Source organism: Athene cunicularia, unplaced genomic scaffold, assembly GCF_003259725.1.
Source record: "Athene cunicularia isolate RWA unplaced genomic scaffold, athCun1 chrLGE22_part2, whole genome shotgun sequence".
In the NCBI taxonomy this organism is placed as follows: domain Eukaryota; kingdom Metazoa; phylum Chordata; class Aves; order Strigiformes; family Strigidae; genus Athene; species Athene cunicularia.
In genome coordinates, this window is record NW_020799535.1 from 166,977 (window position 1) to 186,888 (window position 19,912).

General features: G+C 44.8%; 1 protein-coding gene across 1 annotated transcript; it reads left to right on the forward strand.

Moving 5' to 3' along the window:
* Positions 1-3,434: 3,434 nt before the first annotated feature.
* On the forward strand, positions 3,435-19,431 carry LARP4 (La ribonucleoprotein domain family member 4). The gene is made up of 16 exons (XM_026867675.1): positions 3,435-4,955; positions 5,164-5,311; positions 6,897-7,055; positions 7,387-7,462; positions 8,000-8,136; positions 8,914-9,017; positions 10,049-10,159; positions 10,536-10,589; positions 11,237-11,446; positions 11,944-12,047; positions 15,725-15,958; positions 16,747-16,795; positions 16,996-17,154; positions 17,713-17,834; positions 18,119-18,287; positions 18,454-19,431. The coding sequence occupies exons 1-16, from the start codon at positions 4,905-4,907 to the stop codon at positions 18,787-18,789; spliced, it is 2,223 nt and encodes a 740-aa protein (XP_026723476.1). The 5' UTR covers positions 3,435-4,904; the 3' UTR covers positions 18,790-19,431.
* The last annotated feature ends 481 nt before the right edge of the window (positions 19,432-19,912 follow it).

Sequence of the window (19,912 nt, forward strand, 5' to 3'; positions counted from 1 at the left end):
TCTGTCTTAATTAAATTAAATACCCGCGGTTGATGGGGCGGGGGGGGTGTGATTTATGGCAGCGGGAGGAGAGGGCTCGGCTGGCGGGGCGGCCGCGCCGTTTCTGAGTGCGCCAGGCCAGGGGCCGTGTCGGGGTGAGGAGCGCGGTCGGCCCGTCCCCAGGCGTGGAGGTCACCCGGGGAGGGCGGACGTGTCCGTGTGTCCCTCCCTGCGCCACACGGACGCTTCGCGCGGCGGGAGGGGCGGTGGGCAGCGCGTTGGCCCGGGCCTGGGTCCGCAGCCGCTGCCCGCGGGCGCGCTTCGCCTATTTAGGGCGTTCCAGGGGATTCGGTGAAGCAGTTCCAGCGTTTACTGGACAAATCCAGGCAACTGCGCCGCTTCTTTAAACTTTGCAGTAAGTTTTGTCCAAAAAGTGTACAAAGCAAACAGCTGCTGGGGTAATTAAGAAGTGACCAGGGAAGCCAGTCGACTGCTAATGGTGTGTTCAGTTCGAGTGCGGTGGTGGGCTTTCACGCGAATACCGACGTACGTTCTGCCGTTAAGAACCTCTAAATAAAAAAGGTTTGGGAAGCACCTTCTTTTTCTTAAGCTAATTGCCTCGGTTCTGAACTGGATGTTACTTGACTTGCACTAAGAGGAAAAAAAAAGATGTCATGGACACAGAATAACAGGTCTTAAGAATTTGGTTTTGCAGTATTTAACGAGAAGAGGAACCGTTCAAGCTAGTCGGAGCTGCAGCCCCATGACTGCAGCCAACCTCATCGGAGGGCGAGCGGCGCTGAGCCCGCGGGACGGAGCTGGCCCCGCCGGGTGGCGGCTGCACGGGGCAGGGTCAGAACACGGACCCGTTGTGCTGTGGATGGGGCTGCTCAGAGGGAGCTGAAGCAAATCGGGAGCCTGCGCGGCCAGGCAGCACGTGGCTGGGCGTTTAGTGAATCCTTTTAAAGCACAAACTTGACTTTGGTAGCTTTGTTTGATCTTCTCCTTTCTCTTCTGGTGATAGCGTTGTAAGTTTGTTTCTGTGATCTTCGTTCAGGAAGCATCAATAACATTTAATTTTAAGTTTCTGAAGACAATCTGGACTTCCTGAAGGTGCCTTTTCACTGCCAGGCCAGGGAACTTGAGCTCTTACCCAGGCATTCTGAAACACTGTAGTCAGATGCTTAGAAGCAGACAGCAGCTTTTCTCTTGGGATCTTTGGATTTGCCTGAAAAATAAGGTACAGGATTGTGTTAGAAGTCCCGACGGTTTCAGGAGGATTAGCTGTCTTGCTTCAGCTGTCAACATTATATTTTAGACTTCACTGAAGGTGTGATTGTGAATTGATTCCCTCACAGGATGCATGCTGGAATTCTATTTTCCTTTTATATCTTTTAGCTCAACAAAATCTTGCTGCAGTGGGGGAATGGCGTACGGCTCGTGCTGTTTTTCAGGCATTAATATTTGGTGTTGGTCCTTGTTTTTCACCTGCAACCGGAGCCAGCATGCTGTTAACAAGTGATAATTACAGTGCATTGGGAATATTAAGTGCTTCGTGAAAAATGTGATTGATAATGGCTTGCCGTGCCTGCTTTGGGTTTTGGTCAGTTAGGTACTTGTTCCTAATTCAGTATATTAGTAATTTATTGGGAGAGTTTAAATTTGTGCGTTTCAGGTGGGTGAAACGCTGCCCTAATTGTTGCCAGCGGTGTTTCCTAGCTAGAAAACCAGGACTGTGTGGAGCCCTGAGTATTGCTGGCCCCCTTTTCCAGCAGGGGTGCAAACCCCCCAGACTGTCCTTGTTCACACAAGCGATGGCCACGGTTGGCACAGGTGAGGGTGGTGCCATCTTCATACAGCACAACGGTGCGCTTGCTTTGCCGAGGGGTGAAGGAGGCACCCCCAGTTCTGGGGTGCTCCTGCTGGCCGATGAAAAAAACCATGCTGCGGTCAGGGGAGGTAACTCTCTTGTAACCATTAAAGTTAATGTGTGTTTGGGAGAGCTACCTGGGAGGTTCGGAGCAGCGAGTGGTGTTATGTGATAGCCTGCAGGCAGTTCCAGAGGAGTTGCGCGTGTTGCTTTTGGTTTGTCAGCGGCTTTCTCTGGCTCTTGGTTTGCTGCACGGCCTGGCTGAGCCTTGAGAAGGTGACAGGTAAAACTAGGCTGGCGTGTGCCCGAGTGCACCGCAGGCACCTCCTTCCCTACCTGTCGCGTCCCCCAGCCAGCACGAGGCTTCTCTTTGCCAACCTCCCATAAGTTTGCTGACCTTCAGGTTGTTTTTTTTTTCTCTCTGCTTACATTTCCACTTCTGGAAAATGTTTAGATTCTCATCTCACAACTTTTATTAAACTCTCTTCTAGGTTTTTCACTTAAATTCCCTTTTAGAGAGTCAGTCTGCTCTAGGAAATCTGTCACGAGCTCTTTGTTAAGATTTGGGTTGCAGGATAATTTGAATGCTTTAGAAGAAACTGAGCACTTTCTTTTTTTGTTGGCTTAATTGAATCTGTTAAATGCACTTTAGGCTGTTACAATACGGAAAATATTCCTTACCATCCTTTCAAAGTGAGGTAGATGCTTCAATAGTCGATTTTAAGGAACTGCTGGAGGAGAGGCTTTGATCCACGTTTGCCAAAAGTAACGTAAACTAGAGGGAAGCTGTGGTGAGGAGGACAGCTTTGTCAGCTCATGGACACCAGCGAGTGTTCCTAACCTTTGTAACTCTGTAAAGCTTTAACCTCGTCATGAAAGTTCCTGATAGCAGCTGGGAGGATTGTTCTGCAGCCAATCAAATGGCCTTGGTATTTGTTAGCCTCAGTTAAATAAGCAAGAATTGATATTTTGGCCTTCTCTTCAGAAGAGCCGCTTGCCAGAATGGAGTGGCGCTGCTCCTGGAGCATAGCAGACTATTTTCAAAAAGCTTATGTAAATTAGGGACTTTTTATCCTTTCGCAGTCCACGGTGTCTTGCTATTAAGATGCATGACATCAGGGCTGGGCCTTGCAGAGTGGCGTTACGTGTCATTTAAGTATTTCTAGAACACAGAGGAAGTAGCCCACACTCTTCCAGATGCTCTTCCAGGTGTGTATTTCAGCCGTTGTATTAATAAATATCAATATGCAAGTCCATTAATCACTTTATTAGCCTGCATCTACTTAGTTTCTAAGCACCTTTCACTTGGACCGGTGATTTCTGAATTTCCATGTTACCACGTGCTTCTCTCAGTATGTGCTAAAGTGAGTAATGTCATCTGCTGTACTCAGTGTTGCTTTTTACTTCTGATCACCTCCAGAAGCAGAGTAATCTCCCTAGCGTTTCAGTTTCACTTTATCATACATGTTCCTTAAAATTACTTTCAGCTTGAGCTAAATGCTAACCTCAAAGACGTAAGGTGTTTATTTTTATAGAATAATGAATCATCTCCTGGACGTGTCTCTTTTTTTTTTCACTTTGATCAAATGTAAATTCAGGGAAGGGGGATCTGGAGCAGGTGCCCACGCTGACAGGTAGCTGCGTCACGGCACTGACCAGCAGGTTTGCTGGGTGAAGTTTTGAACTTGCTGAGCTGCGTTGATGGTGAGAGTATGTGGGTGCAACGGGTTACCGGGTTTTTCTTCTAAGGTTGTTTTGTTGGAGAAGAACTGCTCTGAAAACTAAAAAGGGAAATGCACACGTGTCCCTTCACACTGAACCGTTTCTAGTTCTTCTTTCTGTTTCCAGCTATATTCTTCTGCTAGGATTAACAACAGGAGGAAAACTCCATTGCTGTGTGGATTAAATCAGTTGTGCCTGGGGGATTTTGAATCCCAAAGAGGGCCATGCGGGAATGGTCATCATTGGTTTTCCTTCTCTTGTGATTGTCTTGAACCCCTCCAGTGTTTGGAGGCTTTTTGTTACCGAATTTGGGCTTGTCCTTGCAGCAAATAGCTTTGGAACTAGGTGTGACCTTGGCAGAGGAATTATCTCTAAAGCTATTGCAACTGCTTCCTTATCCATTTGCTTTATGTTTGAGGCCTGGTAGTAAGCCAGTCCTTAATTTCAGAATCCAGGAGGCTGGCCTCTGAAATATCAAACTTCCTTATTTGTGAAGCTAGGATGAATGGCTTTCACCTTTTAAATTCAAGCAGATTGCGTGAGTGAAGTGGACTGTCACTCAGTGTCTGAAGGAACCTGTTTGGAGGAAGCTGTGTTAGCTGCTTGTAGGGTGTCAGAAATTCTTGGGAGGAGACTTTTTGCAAAAAGCACAGTTTTCTTCTCTACGTGGAAGGAGTTAGTTTCATGATGGTAGGGTGAAAGCCATTACAGTGCTTGTCCTCCGCGCCGTGCTGGGTTATGGGATTGCTTACCCAAATGCCTTCGTGCTTCTGAGCAGCTCTCTGAAAGGGACTTCGGAGGTGCCGTCTTTCACTTGTAGGAATAAGTGTTTGTCAGGTTCCAGGTTGGGATCCAGCAGTTTCTCTGTCTCGTTGTTTACCCGCTTGCTCTAATTGTGGTCCTTGTTGCCCAGTCTCAAAGAGAAACGATCCTGTTCCCCCCCTCCTAGCGGGCTGTGATGGTGTGTGTATGTTTGTCTTGGCACTTCAAAACCTTTAATCTCCTCGGTTACAGGTTTAACGAAATTGTTAGTGAACGTTGATGTGTGTGAGATGTAGGTAAACTCATGGGGAAATCAGGTAGCGCTCAGGTAAGTTCATGAGGGATCCTGGCATAGCGTAGGTGGTGCTTGGTTAGTATAGATGTCACTAATTCAGTAAGTCATTAGTTTCTTCTCCTTGACATATGTTTTTTTACCTTCCTTTCTAGGAAGGGGTCTGGAGGAGGGAAAATTTCCCTTTCTGGTGAAAGGGGACTGGAGCATTATGACAGTCAAGTCTTTAAAAGCTTATGAGTTACCAGAGTCCTTGACGGCTAGCCGCTTCCTCTGCTGATGTTGTCGGATGTCAATAAAGAGAGGTTGAAGGCAACACTTCTAATGGAGGTAGAAATGAAATACTTGGAAAATACCAAGGATTTTCCTGTTTTGATTAATGAAAAAATCACATAGGTGCTTAATAGCTGGTTAGACTCTTTGAGATGTGGAACTCTCTAGAAAAATCACTAAATTCACCTATATTGTCTGGCTTGACTTCTAAAGCATCTTGGGATTATTTTTCCTAATAACGTTCCTATTTTTCTGGTCTCCTCAGCAGGTAACGTCGAAAGGTGCTGGCTTAAACCCCAACGCAAAAGTGTGGCAAGAAGTACCCCAAGGGAGTGGTGAGGCTGTGCCACCAACCAATGGCGCAGAGCACTCGTGGCAAGAAACAGCGGCTGCGCAAGGGACTCATCCCGAGGGTGAGATGGCCCACGTGGCTGCAGGTCCCTCCCTCGTGGGGTAGTGCTGGGTGTTCTCCGTCAGCTCAGCAGCCAGAAGGAGCCTCTTGCTCCTGTCCTGGAGGTTGTCGGTGCTGATGTAGCGACAAGCGTGAAAAGGACGTGAGGGAGCAGCGGGCAGTTGGTGGAGATGGGAGGGCTGAGCTTTGGTGGAGGGACTCGAGGTGTGTGGAGCTGTGCTGGGGCAGAGGGAGGGCTTCAGCAGGGAGCAGGACCCGGGGGCCCGATGATGAGTGAGTAACGCGCTAAGAGGGGAGCAAGATGCTAAATGTGCAGAAATGGATTCGTGACTCGTTCGCCATTGCTGCACTTTAGTAGACACTTGACCCTGTGAACAGGAAGATAAGATCTGAGGGCCACCTGCGATCCTGGTAGATCACTGAGGTGCTGCTGAGAACTGTTTGTACTGCAGTAAAGCAAAGCATCTCTGGTTTGTTCCTTTCAGTTTAGTCTGTGTCTTTATTCTGTAGCAGTCTCCATTTTCCATCCTTACCACACGGTCAGTCCTGTCATCCACAACTAAATATTCAAACGGTTTAACTCCGCTGGTTTGGCTCAGACTTGATGGGAAGCCAGCTGTGTAGCTGAGGTTACTCAAACAGGCAGAGAGGCCTGTTCAGTAGGAAGCAGAAGATTCGCTGGAAAAGGGTTTAGGAAAAGTCAGGGATAAAGAAGGGAGGATTCAGTTTGTGTGGCCCTGTGAAAAGTTTCTGGTAAGTCAGCAGAAGTGGAGAGAGAGTACCGAGCTTGTGCATTGGCTGAGAGAAGCTCATTTGTCTCTTCATGACAATATGAAGCAATCACGGCAGCGTTAGGCTGCTGGAAAATTAAGGGTGATTTTTCCAAATGTGTTGTTCTTGCTTTTAAGCAATTTCTAATTAAGTAGTTGAATTAGTCTTTCTTCTCCAAATACGTTTTCAGTGGATTCATCATTGCCGTGGAAAAAGATCTAGCAGAGCGGTTGATTTTTTTGATTTTTTTGGAACAATCTCCTTTCCTTGACTGTTGGATTGCACTGACATTGCATTTATTTCTGTCTCCAGCAGCTGTGGTGAAGACTAAGCTGAGGTGTCCTGAACAAGAGTTTGCCCAATTTCAGTGTCATTCCACTGTGTCTTAGAACAATCATTAGATGCTCCCAAGTCCTTTATATAAATAAGGATCATGTAATGGGTTGAAGTGATGTGAGCTACTCTAGTGCTTTGTTTTTAGGAACCTTGTTTAAATATTTTAAATTTCAGGTGGAAAACCTGTTTTTTAGATCCTCTGCCGCTTTGGGGGAATCTTGTAGTTTCACAATCCGATTATTTACTTATCCCTGAGACCCTAGTGCAAAGCAGAAGGTCTTTCTGAAATGGGAGAGGTACCAAGTGCTGTCCAATACAAAGTAGACGTTGAAAATCTAAGAAACATAGAGTAAGTCTAGACGCTTTCAGTTACAGCATTCTTGACTATTTGTTTTAACGTTGGTAGCCCAGATTTTTCAAATGGAACGTATTCTGAAGCTTATAGTAGGTTTTCTGTTGACGGTGAGTTCTTTTGCCAGGTAACATAGAGATTTCAGAGGATAGCTGCAAGCAGTATGAAGTGATGTATTCCCCGTCTTGTGAAGCCACAAGAAATGGCACAGGAGTTGATGAAGCATCTGCAAATGGAATTGTCCTGGCAACTGAAGATCTTGGGTACCAGATCTATGAAGTGTCTGGTGAGTATTTAAGTCCCAATACCACTGCTGGTGTCTGTAATCCTCTGAAGTCTGTGGTTCTGCTGTGACCAAGTAGGAGCTCAGAAACCTTCCCTGCCTGTTCCCAAAGCTCCAAGGCAGCTGCAGCGCTTGGCTGAGTAGGTGAGAGCTGTGTGGGGTTTAAGTCATTTTGCAGATATGTAGTATGGTGGCCTTTAAGCACGTCCCAGGTGACCTTTTCCTCTTGGTTTTACCCAGAAGCATTCATTCTTTTCTTGCCCACTGAGGCGTGTTCTTGCATGATGTGCTTCCCGTGAAACTGAGATCTGATGGCGAATGTGGTAACTTCTAGGTGAAGGCAGCTCCACTGTGTCCACAGAAGACATCAGAGAATGTTTGAAAAAACAACTTGAGTTCTGCTTCTCACGGTACGGTACAGTTAATTCAACTTTGTACGAACCCTTTATTAAAATCGTTGACAAGGGTTTTTTTCCCCCCCTTTTTTTTTTTTTTGGCTTGATATGTGCTATCATCTTCATAAAAACGTTAACTGCGAGTGAGTTGGTTGTGATATGAAACAAGATTTGCTAAAAAGCTCTAGAAACGCCACGGTACCTTTGAGCTGTTTCAGTCCTGTCCCAATGAGAACTGAGTGTGACTTTTCGCAGGTGTAAGGTGTTGAGATAGTTGTGCCTTACCAGAAGAGGTCCCTTTGCAAGACCCTTTTTGTGGACAAATGTCCCAGAGCACTGTAACTTTTATTAAATGTTTTAATTATCTTATTCTGCTTTGTGTTGATCTGATGGGATTTTTTCCAGGAGAGAAAATCACGAGTACGTTCTGGCTAGAGTTAGCTGCGAATGGTATTGGTGAATATATTTAAGCCTGCAGTTATCCTGTTGTTTTGAGGCCTCTGTAAGTAAAGTTCAGAATTTCTTTAAAGTAGTGAACTTCTCTCTTTTTAGTGAGAATCTTTCAAAGGATCTCTACTTGATGTCTCAAATGGATAGTGACCAGTTTGTTCCAATATGGACAATTGCCAACATGGAAGGTATTAAGAAGCTGACAACTGATATGGACCTTATTCTTGAAGTTTTGAGATGTAAGTCTGGGTGTTTGGTGTCTGTATTAGTAAGAGCAAAGAATCCTTCCGTGCTTTAGAGAGATGTATTAGTCTCTTCGCTGGTTATGGCATATTGGTCTGGTAAATGGTGATGGGAACCTCGTCCTGCAGAGATGTTTGGATGAGCGGCTGTTCCAGACTCCTGAGTTCTAGTTATACTTTGTAATAATCTGCCTAAATCTGCCCCAGTAAGAGGCTGCTCTAAGGTAATCGCTAGCAGGGAAAGTCTTATTATGGGAATAAACCTTGTCTGACTCACTGCAAAAGTTTACTAGAAATGATAAAACTAGAAAAACCTTGTCAGAAAAAGTGAGCTGGAATTCTTCTGACGTACTGTCCTGTGCTGATTCTGCACATGGCTTCTTGTGGAAACAGTCGTAAGTGAACTTTTAAAGTCTTTGTTCTGACTTGGTTTCCCTACTCTTATTGGAACTTTTCCTGTTAGGGCTCTGTCTAGGAGTGTTTTTATATCCTCTTGAATTTGAGCTGGGAGTGAATTGAATTTGGGACTGAGCTTTTCAGATATCCCAGCTGCCGATGGAGGTGGCAGCAGCCAAACAGCTAAAAAATTCTGAAGATCTAACAGACTGTAGCTGAAAAAAAAAAACAGTCCTTGACCCTGAATTCAAGAAATCTGGTTTCTTAAGCAGCCCACCGCAGTTCTTTGTTCCAAGCTGGACAATGGCATCTAGTGCTGCTGAGACGTTTGGCAGTGCACAGTCCAATTTTAAGCCAACTTTAATGTTTTCGTTTTAGCTTCTCCTATGGTACAAGTGGATGAGAGGGGGGAGAAAGTAAGACCAAACCACAAACGATGTATTATCATTCTCCGTGAGATCCCGGAAACAACACCTATAGAGGTAAATAAAAGAAAGAAAGGAGAGGCTGTTGATTTTTTGGAAGGTATCTTCAAACAGCAACAGGAGGTGTTGCTAAAAAGGTCAACTCCTATTTAATTTGATTAAACACAGATATCTTTCTTGTAACCACTTAAGTGATTTTTTTTTTTTTTTGCCTGGATGTTTTGTCAAAAAAAGCCAAAGCAAAAGCTTGTCATCACTGTGCCTTCCCATTATTTACTAATGTATTAAAATGCTCACAAGTAAGCTCTTTTTTTTCACCAAAAATCGAGCTAGCTAGGCTTTTCTGGAAGGAAGTTTGAACTGGTTTCTTTTCAGATCCAAAAATAAAATCAGTCCAGGGCATAGCTTGGAATTCAGGCTGAATTTTTGTCACAGCAGTAACTTTACTTGAAGTCAGACGGTTGTTTTGGCAGCAAGAAATGTTACTAAACATTTCTCATTCATTGTGACCCAGTGTGAGCTGAGCTCATTATGTTCAGAGAAGGGAGGATAATAAAATTCCTACTGATATTTGGCTAACAGAATGATTTAGTTCTTTGTTTTTTAAAGTTGTAACACAGGGTGTTTGTCTGCTAGCATTTTTAATTAGTTCTTTTAATGCAAACTCTGAACAGCTGCTTTGCTCTCTCTTTAAAATCTGATTATTGCAAAGCTTTCAGGTTGCCTTGACTTAGAAATATTTGTTAGAATCATTCTTGTCTAGATGACTCTCCTGATCTAAAGCCACGTTTTGCTCCCTCTTTCATGTGGTAATATCACCAGTTCTACACTGATCTTGATTTTCTTACCAGATGGGCCTCCTGCTTTTTATCTGGGGAGCTCGTAGGCTGGACTGGTATTCTTGGGTTCAGAAACAGGTAGAGGATAATTTGGTGTCTGCCAGACCCGTCAGGGGCATAAAAGAACATCCTTGGGCAGGGGAAAATTGTGGCTGAGGAGCTGGAGTGTAAACTTTTGTTGGCTTAGTGTTCAGTTCGCAGCTCAAAGAGCCAGGTCTCTTTAACTGCCTGACTTCTTCTCTCCCCTAGGAGGTTAAGGCTCTGTTTAAAAATGAAAACTGCCCCAAAGTGATAAGCTGTGAGTTTGCTCACAACAACAACTGGTACGTTACATTCCAGTCAGATACAGATGCACAACAGGTAAGGCTGCCTTCGACTGTTAACGGCATCTCTCTTTTGTTGTTAATTCCCCTGCTGAAGAGAATTGCACCTGCAGCTAGAAGAAATGTTTATTTACTGATCCCCCTTTTTGTTATTTTAAGAGGTTATTGGCAAATTCTATTTCATAAAGAAAAAGTTTGAGAGATTGTGGAGTTACAGTTCTCCCGTCTGCCTCTTGCTTCGGTACTCTCCAGCCATAACTGACACCTGGTATCCTGAATTTGAAGTGTTAATGAATTTAACTGGGCTAACAGGGAAACGTATTGCTACACAGTCATGTTAAGTCATGTAATATCCTTTGAGAAGTACAAATTTATCAAGATAATTCTAATGTTAATCTTTTTTGTATGTGCAGGCATTTAAATATTTAAGGGAAGAAGTGAAAACCTTTCAGGGCAAGCCAGTAATGGTAAGGCTGCTTTATATGAGGCTTCTGCTTGAATTGAATTATGTATTATTTCTGTCTAAATGACAGTGTGCATTTTGGGGGGGGTGTGGAAACTAAGGAATGAGCTGGGGGGTGGTTCATAACACCCGCTCCGTGGGCTGTTAACTTGAACGAGGTCATGGGTAGCTCTGAAAAATTACAGTTCAGTGGCTGCTGGTTATTCACAGTGCTGCTTCCCATGAGGTGTGAAATACATTCCTGTTTCGTCTTCCCTTCTCCGCTTTCCCCAGAATCTGGGTCTGCAGAACTCAGGAGAGGGACTCTTGCCATCGGGAGTCTCTGGCTTGACTTAGCTGCTCCACAAATAAGGCTGAAGCAAGCTGTCTGTACTGCGGGGGGAACTGTCAGCACGGTTGCTGCTGCAGGAAGTAGTGTTTGTCTTAAGCTGGACGGGCTCTCTAGCTAAAGCAGTCTGTGTGTCCTGCCCTTCAGCACGCTGGAAGAATGTCAGCTGGATTGATTTTTATCAGTTTTTATTTGTAAGCTGTAATCAACCTACTTCCTCTTCACATCCCTTCTGTTACCATTTCAGTAGGCAAGAAAGATTTCATGTTGTGCTTCTCTTCTTCTCCCAGCTAATGTATGCAATGTGATTTGATATCTTGCAGGCAAGGATAAAAGCCATCAACACATTTTTTGCTAAGAATGGTTACCGGGTAGTGGATTCCAGTGTCTATACTCAGCCGGTTCAAACCCAAGCACAGTTTGCCTCACCACTGTTTATGCAGCCTGTATATAGTCCTCAGCAGTACTCTATTTACAGCATTGTGCCTCAGACATGGTCTCCAAATCCTGCACCTTACTTTGAAACGCCACTGGTAAGTCACAGCTGATGAAAAGGAGAGGAGCTAGCCCAAAACAGCAGCAAGAATTTGGTTAACAAATCAGTAGGGTGCGTGGGCTTTTCAGCTGTAGAATGCGCAGGTTTTCTAGTCAGATCCCTCCGGTTTATGATACTTTACGTTATGTCGTGGACCTGATAAGGCAAGACTGTCAGAGAGGCTGCACGTCTCGCCATTGGCTGCCATATATTTCAAGAAATTTTGGTGTGAAATTCCATTATCCAGTAGGTAGCGCTACTGGAGGAGCTTTGTAGCTCTTCCAGGAACAGGAGGACCTCTGATGCCAAAGTAGATGTGCCGGCTGGTAACCTGGTGGGGTTTTTGCTTTAGTAGTAAGTTTACAACATCCTAGATACGGTAGCCCAGTGTAAAAGTACAAGCAGACTAGATGAGTAACTGCTGAAGCTGATCTCATAAAACTGCAAACGTTTTTCTTTTTAGCTCAGCCATTGAGACTGTTCTGTCTGTTGCAGGCCCCCTTTCCTAACGGTGGATTTGTGAATGGCTTTAATACACCAGGATCATATAAAACAAATGCTGCTTCTTTGAGTATAGGTCGCCCATTCCATAGAAATCGGTAAGATAGCTCTGTCAGTTGTTTGCTCTCTGAGAACTTACAGTATTGAGATCCTGAAGTGTTCCTTGCACTTGTAAAATGCAGTGCCTTCTGATGGGACTAGGTTACTTATTTTTTGTTTATCAAATATGTATGACGTTTTTTTTCAACTTGATCTATAAAACGAAATTAAAATCAAGGTGGCAGCTTAAGATCCTAAAATAATGGACATGTGTGCTGGAGAGAGCAAAGGTAACTCCTTTAAAAGCCTCAGAGGAATTTCTGCAGACAAATAAATAACTTCCTCTTAAGGTAATACTTCTAATTATGTTTGTTATACGCAGATTATAAACTCCTGCAGCACAAACGTAAGCTTTTCCTGTTGTGTGATTAGTCTTGCAGAGAGCCATTCAGTTTATGCAGCTGAGAGTTGCATGCCCTGACTGCTGTATGCTAAAACTGCTTGACGCTGAGTCTGTTACTATAATTTATTTGCTTTATCCCCATCTTTCCTGATGACTGTAAGGACTCAGCTCAGATATAAACACTGGGGAGGAAGAAACAGCTTTGTATTTGCTGGAACAGTACTCTGTAAATACAATGGAGTAGTAATCTGTTTGTGTGGGTGGAAATTGTTTTATTTGCAAGCTCTCTCACTGTATTCAGCATGCGGGCTGGTAGCATGGGAATTGCTTTTTATATTGTTTGAGAAATCGGTTGACAACTGCCAGTACCGTAAGTGGTTTTGTGATGCAGTTAAGGTTTGTGGCTGTTGGCAGAAGGTGAATTCAGAATTTGGTCTGCCGTGACTCAGCAGAGCCTTAATACAGGCTGTGAAACCGGTAGTAAGACTCTACTTGGAAGACGGGACAGCTGATTCAGTTACAGCTGCTCAGCTCCCAACTAAGCTCTTTTTATAAAGGTTTGGTTGGTTGGGTTTGTTTTTTTTTTAACCTTAAATTGTGCCCAAACTTAAAGCCTGTAAAAACTCTCAGGTATGCGGATCCTCTCAGAAGTAATGGATGCTGAAACCGCACAAGAATTGTATGTACCCAAACACTAACACCTTGAAATGCCCACACGTTGACTGCTGCCTTGTAGATCACATCTGTATAATCCTTAAGCTTTTAAAACTCTTCTGGTTATGTAAAGACTTTTCATTTGTAAAACTTCAGTCATCGTGAAGTTATAGCTTTAGGGTCCAGCGTGTACAGGTTCTGCTGGTCTGCCTTGGTTGTCTTATCTTTCCTGCCAGTCTTGCTCAGCCTTTGTGCCTGGTACAAAGCTCTGTTTCTGTGGTAATAAATCTTCATATTCTGGCAGCAGACATTAGTTATGCTTCAGCAGGATTCCCTTGCAAGCAGGCGACTGCCGGGGTAACAGCGAGGCGCAAGCTCCGAGGTTTGGCCCAGTGATGATCAAGTATCGCGCTAAGAGAGATCAGGTCCAACAGTCGGTGTCTGGGCAGCCTGCACTTCACGCTTTTCCTTCTTTTTGCTCTCTCCCATTTTTTTTTTTTTTTTTTTTTTTTTTTTTTTTTCTGCTTTATCTTTCCTCGTCTTTTCTGCTTTGCTCTTCTGCCCAGACAAGATTGTGGCCTTCTCAATGACGGGTAAGATTATGAGATCTGAGGGCTGAATAATAACTTGAGAATCTTCCATTTTAGGAATGAATTGAACAAAATGGAAGAATTTAGTTATCTTACCTCCTCCTCCTCCCTATGGTCTTTGCTGATGGAAAACTTAACCTTATTGGGGCCTTAAAACCAGTTCTTAATGCTTCTTGAAGCTGTGAAGTATGAATTAATCTTTGTTCAGCCTGTCTTCTCTTGAACTACAGAAGAGCTCGTTTGGAGAGGTTTGTCCAGCTGCTGCTTTTGAGTTTCTGTCCTGGCTCATTAAACCTGATTTGTTTTGTCATACAGGCAGTTAATAGTTAAGTATTGGATTTTCTCTGTAGCTAAACATTTGTTTAAGCCTGTCATATTTATTTTGCCCTGACTTGTTGCAACATCCTTGTGGGAAAGGAAGACCAAGCCTTTGTAACAGAGAATCCTCAGTGCTAATATTGGTTAAATTGTTGTTTTTCTGTCCAGCCATATGAAAGGTAACTTAAAATGACTTTGGTAAAGCAAATTAATTTGATCATTCAGAATTGGTCTGTTAAAAAATTATTTTTGTTCTTCTTTCTGGTTACATATGAAATGCTGCAAAACTTCCAGCTGTTAATTGAAAGGCTCTGGAGGAGTCTGTCAGGTAGTGATGGAGCTGATTTTTAAAATACGACAGGACAACGGCCGAGCAGAGGCAGGAATCTGCTGCTGATTTAGTGCTAACAAGTGATAACTTGTCATTTGTTGAATTTTCCTATTTTGCTTTCCTTTCCTCCCAGCTTGAATTCTATGGCCAAGTGGGAGGGAGCAAGTTTAGTGGTGGAAGCTGGAAGGAAACTACCTCTTTGTTAGGCAGTCTAGGGTCTGCGGCATCCACAACATGCCTTTCCATATTTGCTTAACTTAGAGAAACCAAAAGCTGCGTGATTTATGGCCTGTTGAAAGAAAGGACCCTTTTTCAGGCTGCAGGCTGCTCCTCAACTACTCTTGGAGAGATCATGTAGTCAAGTTAACTTCTCCTCCCAGACAGGAATCGTACTTTGGCTGGCAGTGGGAGAATTTCTTCTGACTGCATGGAGGGTTATCGTGAGATTGTTTAAAAACAATAAGCACGGAAAATCCTCCTGTCCTTCAATACAAGATGTGCAGGGTGGACCAGAGGAGGAAGGTAGAGTTTAAGGTCTTTGCCTCACTTGCTGAAACCGATTGGTGCTGCGTGGAAAAGACAGTGAGGTGCAGAAGTGAAACGTAGCCTTAAGGCACCTGAATGCTGCTCCGGAAAACTGTTCCGTGTTTTGGTAGGTCAGAGCTTTCCTGGATATTTCTGCATTTAAGACCCTGAGCTTTAACTTGCAGCAACACTGAGCGTGCAGAGCTGCGTCTGTGTGCAAAGGGAATGCAGCTTTGATGCTGAATAATCAATAACTGGGTAAAACGTCTGGGGTGTTGTAAGCTGCAGAGTCGATGTTGTGTTTGGTAACGGGAACAGTGAGACTAAGACCCCGGCTGTTCCAGCTCACAGGGAGGTGGGCTCTCAGCTACCCGAGCCTTAGCTCCCGTTCTCTTCAGCTTGTTTATCCTCATCTACTTGTGGCTTCTTGTTTCAGTTCAATTTTTTTTGCCTGTGGCCGTGTGGGTTTGTTCCTCAGGCTTGGCTTATTTCTCCAGATCACTCTCCAATTCCCCGTGCTGCAGGCCCAGACAGAGGACAGCTCCCTCTCTGGGTTCTTCTGGCTCTTGTACCACCCTTACCTTACAGGGGTTTTTTTGTTGGTTGAGGGTTTTTGGGGTTTTTTTCCCCTTGTTTGGTATCTGTTGGGCAGTGATCTCAATGTTTTCTTCAAATGGCAACACTTGACAGGAGAGGAGGTTGCAAGAAAACTGTAACAAAAGGAGTAGATGGAGGTAAGGAGAAGAATTTCTCTGTTCGTGACAAATGCGTGTAGGAGACAACCTCTCTGATGGAGTTCCAGTATTTACTGACCTCCTCCTTTTTTACCAGCTACGAATTAACTGTAGTTGGTGGTAGTTTTGTGTCATCGTGTTTAAGGCCCGGGTTCCCCAGCTCCTGCTCTGTGTCCCGCAGCGTGAAGCCTCACTTCCGATCGTCTAACAGCTCAGAACACGCCGTGGAGGGTCCAGCTGCTGCCAGTACCGTGCCGGGGGGGGACGGACCACTGAACAGAACCAACTCAAGGAATTTTGTCATGGAGCGACACAGCAGCACGTTACCTGGGCACCAAGACCAAGGGTATTCCCAGAAGGATTCTCCTACCGCACAGATGGAGCAGAACGGCGATTTTGTCATCGGCAGGGGCAGGTAAAGAGCTGCGTCTGCTGCTGCTTGCTGTAACACAACAGCACGGCTGGGACGTGGTTGTTGGAGGTTCAAATGACTCTGGGTGAGCCAAGCATCATCAACCGCTGCCACAATATATATTTATGTAAAGACTGACCAGGAGAAAACATTTAAATAAACCAGACGTGATAAATAACAGGGAGCATGAATGCTTCCTGCTTGACTGTGCAGCTATTAGTTATTCTGAGAAACAGTGAGATAGCGAGGTGTCCATCTTTCAAAACAACTGCCTGATTTCTCCCCAGAACTAAAACAGTTGCTGAAGTAAAGTTGTCTTTTGTATTGCTGGAAATAATGAGCAAATCCTCAGTCAGGGAATACGATGCTCCTAAATTTTGTAAGATCGCTTGGTTTTATCTTTTGTCTGTTAATTCAGGGCTTAGACACTTAAAAAAGAGACCAAGGCAGAGAGGTGAGAAATCAGATTAGTAAGTTTATTACTATAAAATTATAGGGTACTGTTCTGTAATATTATAGTGCAACTGTCACCATGCTTGTTCAGATACAATGCTCTAGGGTACCTCCTCCACAGGGAGAGAAAAGAGAACTTGTTTCCCCTATTGGCCACGTTCCAAGAGCTCTGACCCCTCCTGAGGATGGAGAACATCCCAGAACTGTATCTTGAGAAGCATCGGTCGGCTGCTGTGAATCCCCTGCCACAGGCTCCCCTTTGTGCCGATGAGTGCCCACTTCAGCTCCGTGAATGCACTGACTGACTTTTTTTTTTTTTTCCTTCTTTGCCTTTAAAGGAGGAACGTTTTCAGAGGTCGGAGGAGACGGGAAGATGACCGGGTTTCAGTAAGTTCCACTTCCCTTACTGTGAGAAGCTGCACAAAGTGCACTGTGTCAGCTTTGCATTTATTGAAGGAATGGCAAAATCCCCAAATTCTCAGATTTTGTTGTGGGTATTCGATGTTTCTAGGAAATTCCCTGACCCTTGCTAAGTGCTTTTAATGCTGGGTGTTACGGCTCTATTAACGGGTATTTTCCTTGTCTAGAGACCTCAGCCTTCAGCAGAAACAAAGACTCAGACACCAAAGTTTGACTTGCTAGCATCAAATTTCCCACCTTTGCCTGGCAGCACAGCAAAAATACCGGGTGAGCCCGTGCTGGAGAGCAGGATGTCCGATATTGTTAAAGGAGTCTGCAAAGAGAAGGTACGGCTCTTGACTCAGAGCAGCGGAGGCTGCGTCTCCTCCTCCCTTCTTAAACAATCACTTGGAGCTGCACGTTAGAATCCTTTAGCCCAAACGCCTCGCTGCGTTTGTTAACGTAACTTTTTATGTATATAGTGCACGTTTTTCTCTCTTTCTGTTCTTGGTTTTCCTTGCCTTTTTGTGGGTGTTTAGCTGGAGTTTCTGTCATTGTGCTGTTTTGGAATAAAGCAGGGAAGTGAGGAGTGTTGGCTGTTGGCTAGGAGCAGTCTGTGTGTAGTGTCAGCGAGGGCTGTGTCCAGATAAATCCTACCGGGACTAAGTGTTGATAATCTGGGTGCTAGAGCCTTACTTCTTGTTTTATCCTCTATTTGTTTTGCCAATGCAAAGGGTGATTGCTGTAGAGGTGATGCTCGAAAAACCAGTAGAATTCCTATAACTGGGATTTAAAAGCCTTTGGAATGATCTCACTTCTCAGATATCTTGAACTGGCATATTGAGGAGCAACTTAACGCACATCTGTGATCTTTCTGCATTTTGCAACTTACCCTTTCTGTACAGGAAAGCAAAGACTTGCCGCCCAGCAGTCCAGCTCCTGCTCAGGAAGAACAGACGCACAGCACTGTCCAGCAGCCTGTCACAAGTGTGAGTTCACCAAGTCAGACTGAGGCGGTGGTGTTAAGGTATGCTGATTACTTGAGAGTATTATTAAAATTTGCATGTTCTAGCCGAGATTTCTCCAGCCCGTGTCCAGCAGGGTGGCGATAATGTTTGTTGTTTCTTCTTCACCTGTGGTAGGCAGCTTCTCTCGAGGCCACTAGATGGAAATAACAAATCGTGGTGGTAATGGCTGTACCATTCTTTTCCATAAAAAACGCAGTTGGGACCTCACAGAAAGAAAATGCTTTCTCAAACGTTAATTTCCATGTTAGTAGGTTTTAATGTTAAGTTGTTCTTGACTTAACAGCACAGTTCAGCCAGAGAGCAAAGCAGAAGAAGCATCTGCTCAGAAGGATGTTCCAAGCCACGCTTCCCCGGCGGTGTCTGTCTCCCCTGTCAGCGCTGCAAAGCCACCAAGGACAAACCCCCCTTCGCCTCCCACCAGCGCGAGTGCAGCTCCCGCTCTGCTGGCGCAGGTAAGGCCCAGGGGGGCACGGGGGGGGAGCGGGGGTGCAGTTTGCCCCCGCTGGGGTGTATTCGCTCACAGTAACTTGTCCTTGACGTGGTGCCTGGGATGGTGTGGAGGAGCGCAGCGTGGTTATGCCGGGATGTCAACCTTGCTCTTCTCCCTTGGTCCCAAAGGAGCCACGCAAGCTGAGTTACGCTGAAGTTTGCCAGAAGCCCCCAAAGGAGCCTCCCCCAGTTCCTGTTCAGCCTCTTAGGGAACATCGCACCAACATAGTTCCCCCTGCCAAAAACGAAGAAAACGGCACACCCGAGAAGGCTTCGGAGAAGGCTCACGACAAGGTTGAAGGTCGAATGAAGGATTATTCTGGGTTCCGAGGCAACGGGCCTCCCAGGGGAGCTGCTGGGAAAATCAGGGAACAGAGGCGCCAGTTTGGACGCAGATCATCGCCTCAGGGAGCACCTCGACGTATCGGCAAGGAGCAGTATGTGCCACCCCGGTCACCAAAGTAACACTTGTCCAGCCAATTCTTCTCTATTTAATTTGAGCTGTGGACTAATAAGCAGCAAAGGAGACTGTGAGCAAGAAGTATTCATGCAGGGGAATACTGAACTGGAGCGTGGCTTGTGTGGAGGAGTTGTGGAGGGTCCCAAAATTCATCTCTAAAAGTGATTTCACAAATGCTGGAGGATTCCAATCAATATAAATATAGAGATTATAATTTTTGTATTTTTGTTTTTAATTTGCAGAGGGTTTCCTGCTTGAAATCAGTTTTGGGGTTGTGAAGCTAGCATTTTGACAAAGTGAAAGAATATGAATTGACAAATTAACCTGTCCCTCAGTGTAGGAGGAAAAGGATAAGAGAATATTATTTTTGAAAAAAAAAATGAGCATTTCTGTAAAATCTGAACTTTTTTTTAACCTATTTAACATTTGGCTTGTCGGATGATGTGTCTGCCATTGATGGCCTTGCATTGCAGAGCACGTCTGCAGCCGAGGTGCTTGGTCGGTGTGAGTGGAGTGAGTGCAGCCAGATACTGTTGTCATCACTTAGTCACTGATGATAAAAACTGAATGTACTACTGTAGTAAACTTTGTGTTTCCAGCTTGAGGTATAGTCTCTTGACCTTACTAATAATTCAGTCAGCAAGCTTTTTAAACTATAATTTTTACAGGATACTGGATTGTAGATGAGAGCATGTGGACGGCAAAAAATTTGTCTTCTAGACAACAATTGGAAGGAGGCAGAAGGGAGCACGTCAGAATTTTTAATTTGCCCGTTTTCCTCGCCTCCTTTTGAGGGCAACTTCTTAGGTTTGAGGTTTTTTTTTTTCTTGCTTGTTGCTTTCTCTAATCTCTTTATTACAGACTATTATGCATTTTTCTTGGTATGTTTTCCTGAGGCAGGCCCGATGTAGGACTGAGGGGTGGCTACGCGGTGCTTGGTGTTAGCTGCGCGAGTGAAGAGCCCGGAATTCCAGGTGCAGGTGTGGAATTCCTTGCAGACTCCGCACACCAGGTCTGTGTGTCCTGCCAGGGCTGAGCTGACATCTCTGAGCGACTTGCAGACCAGAGAACCCTGTCTTTGTGCTCTGGGGTAGGGTGTTGGACGCTGTGTACTAGAAATCAGGGTTT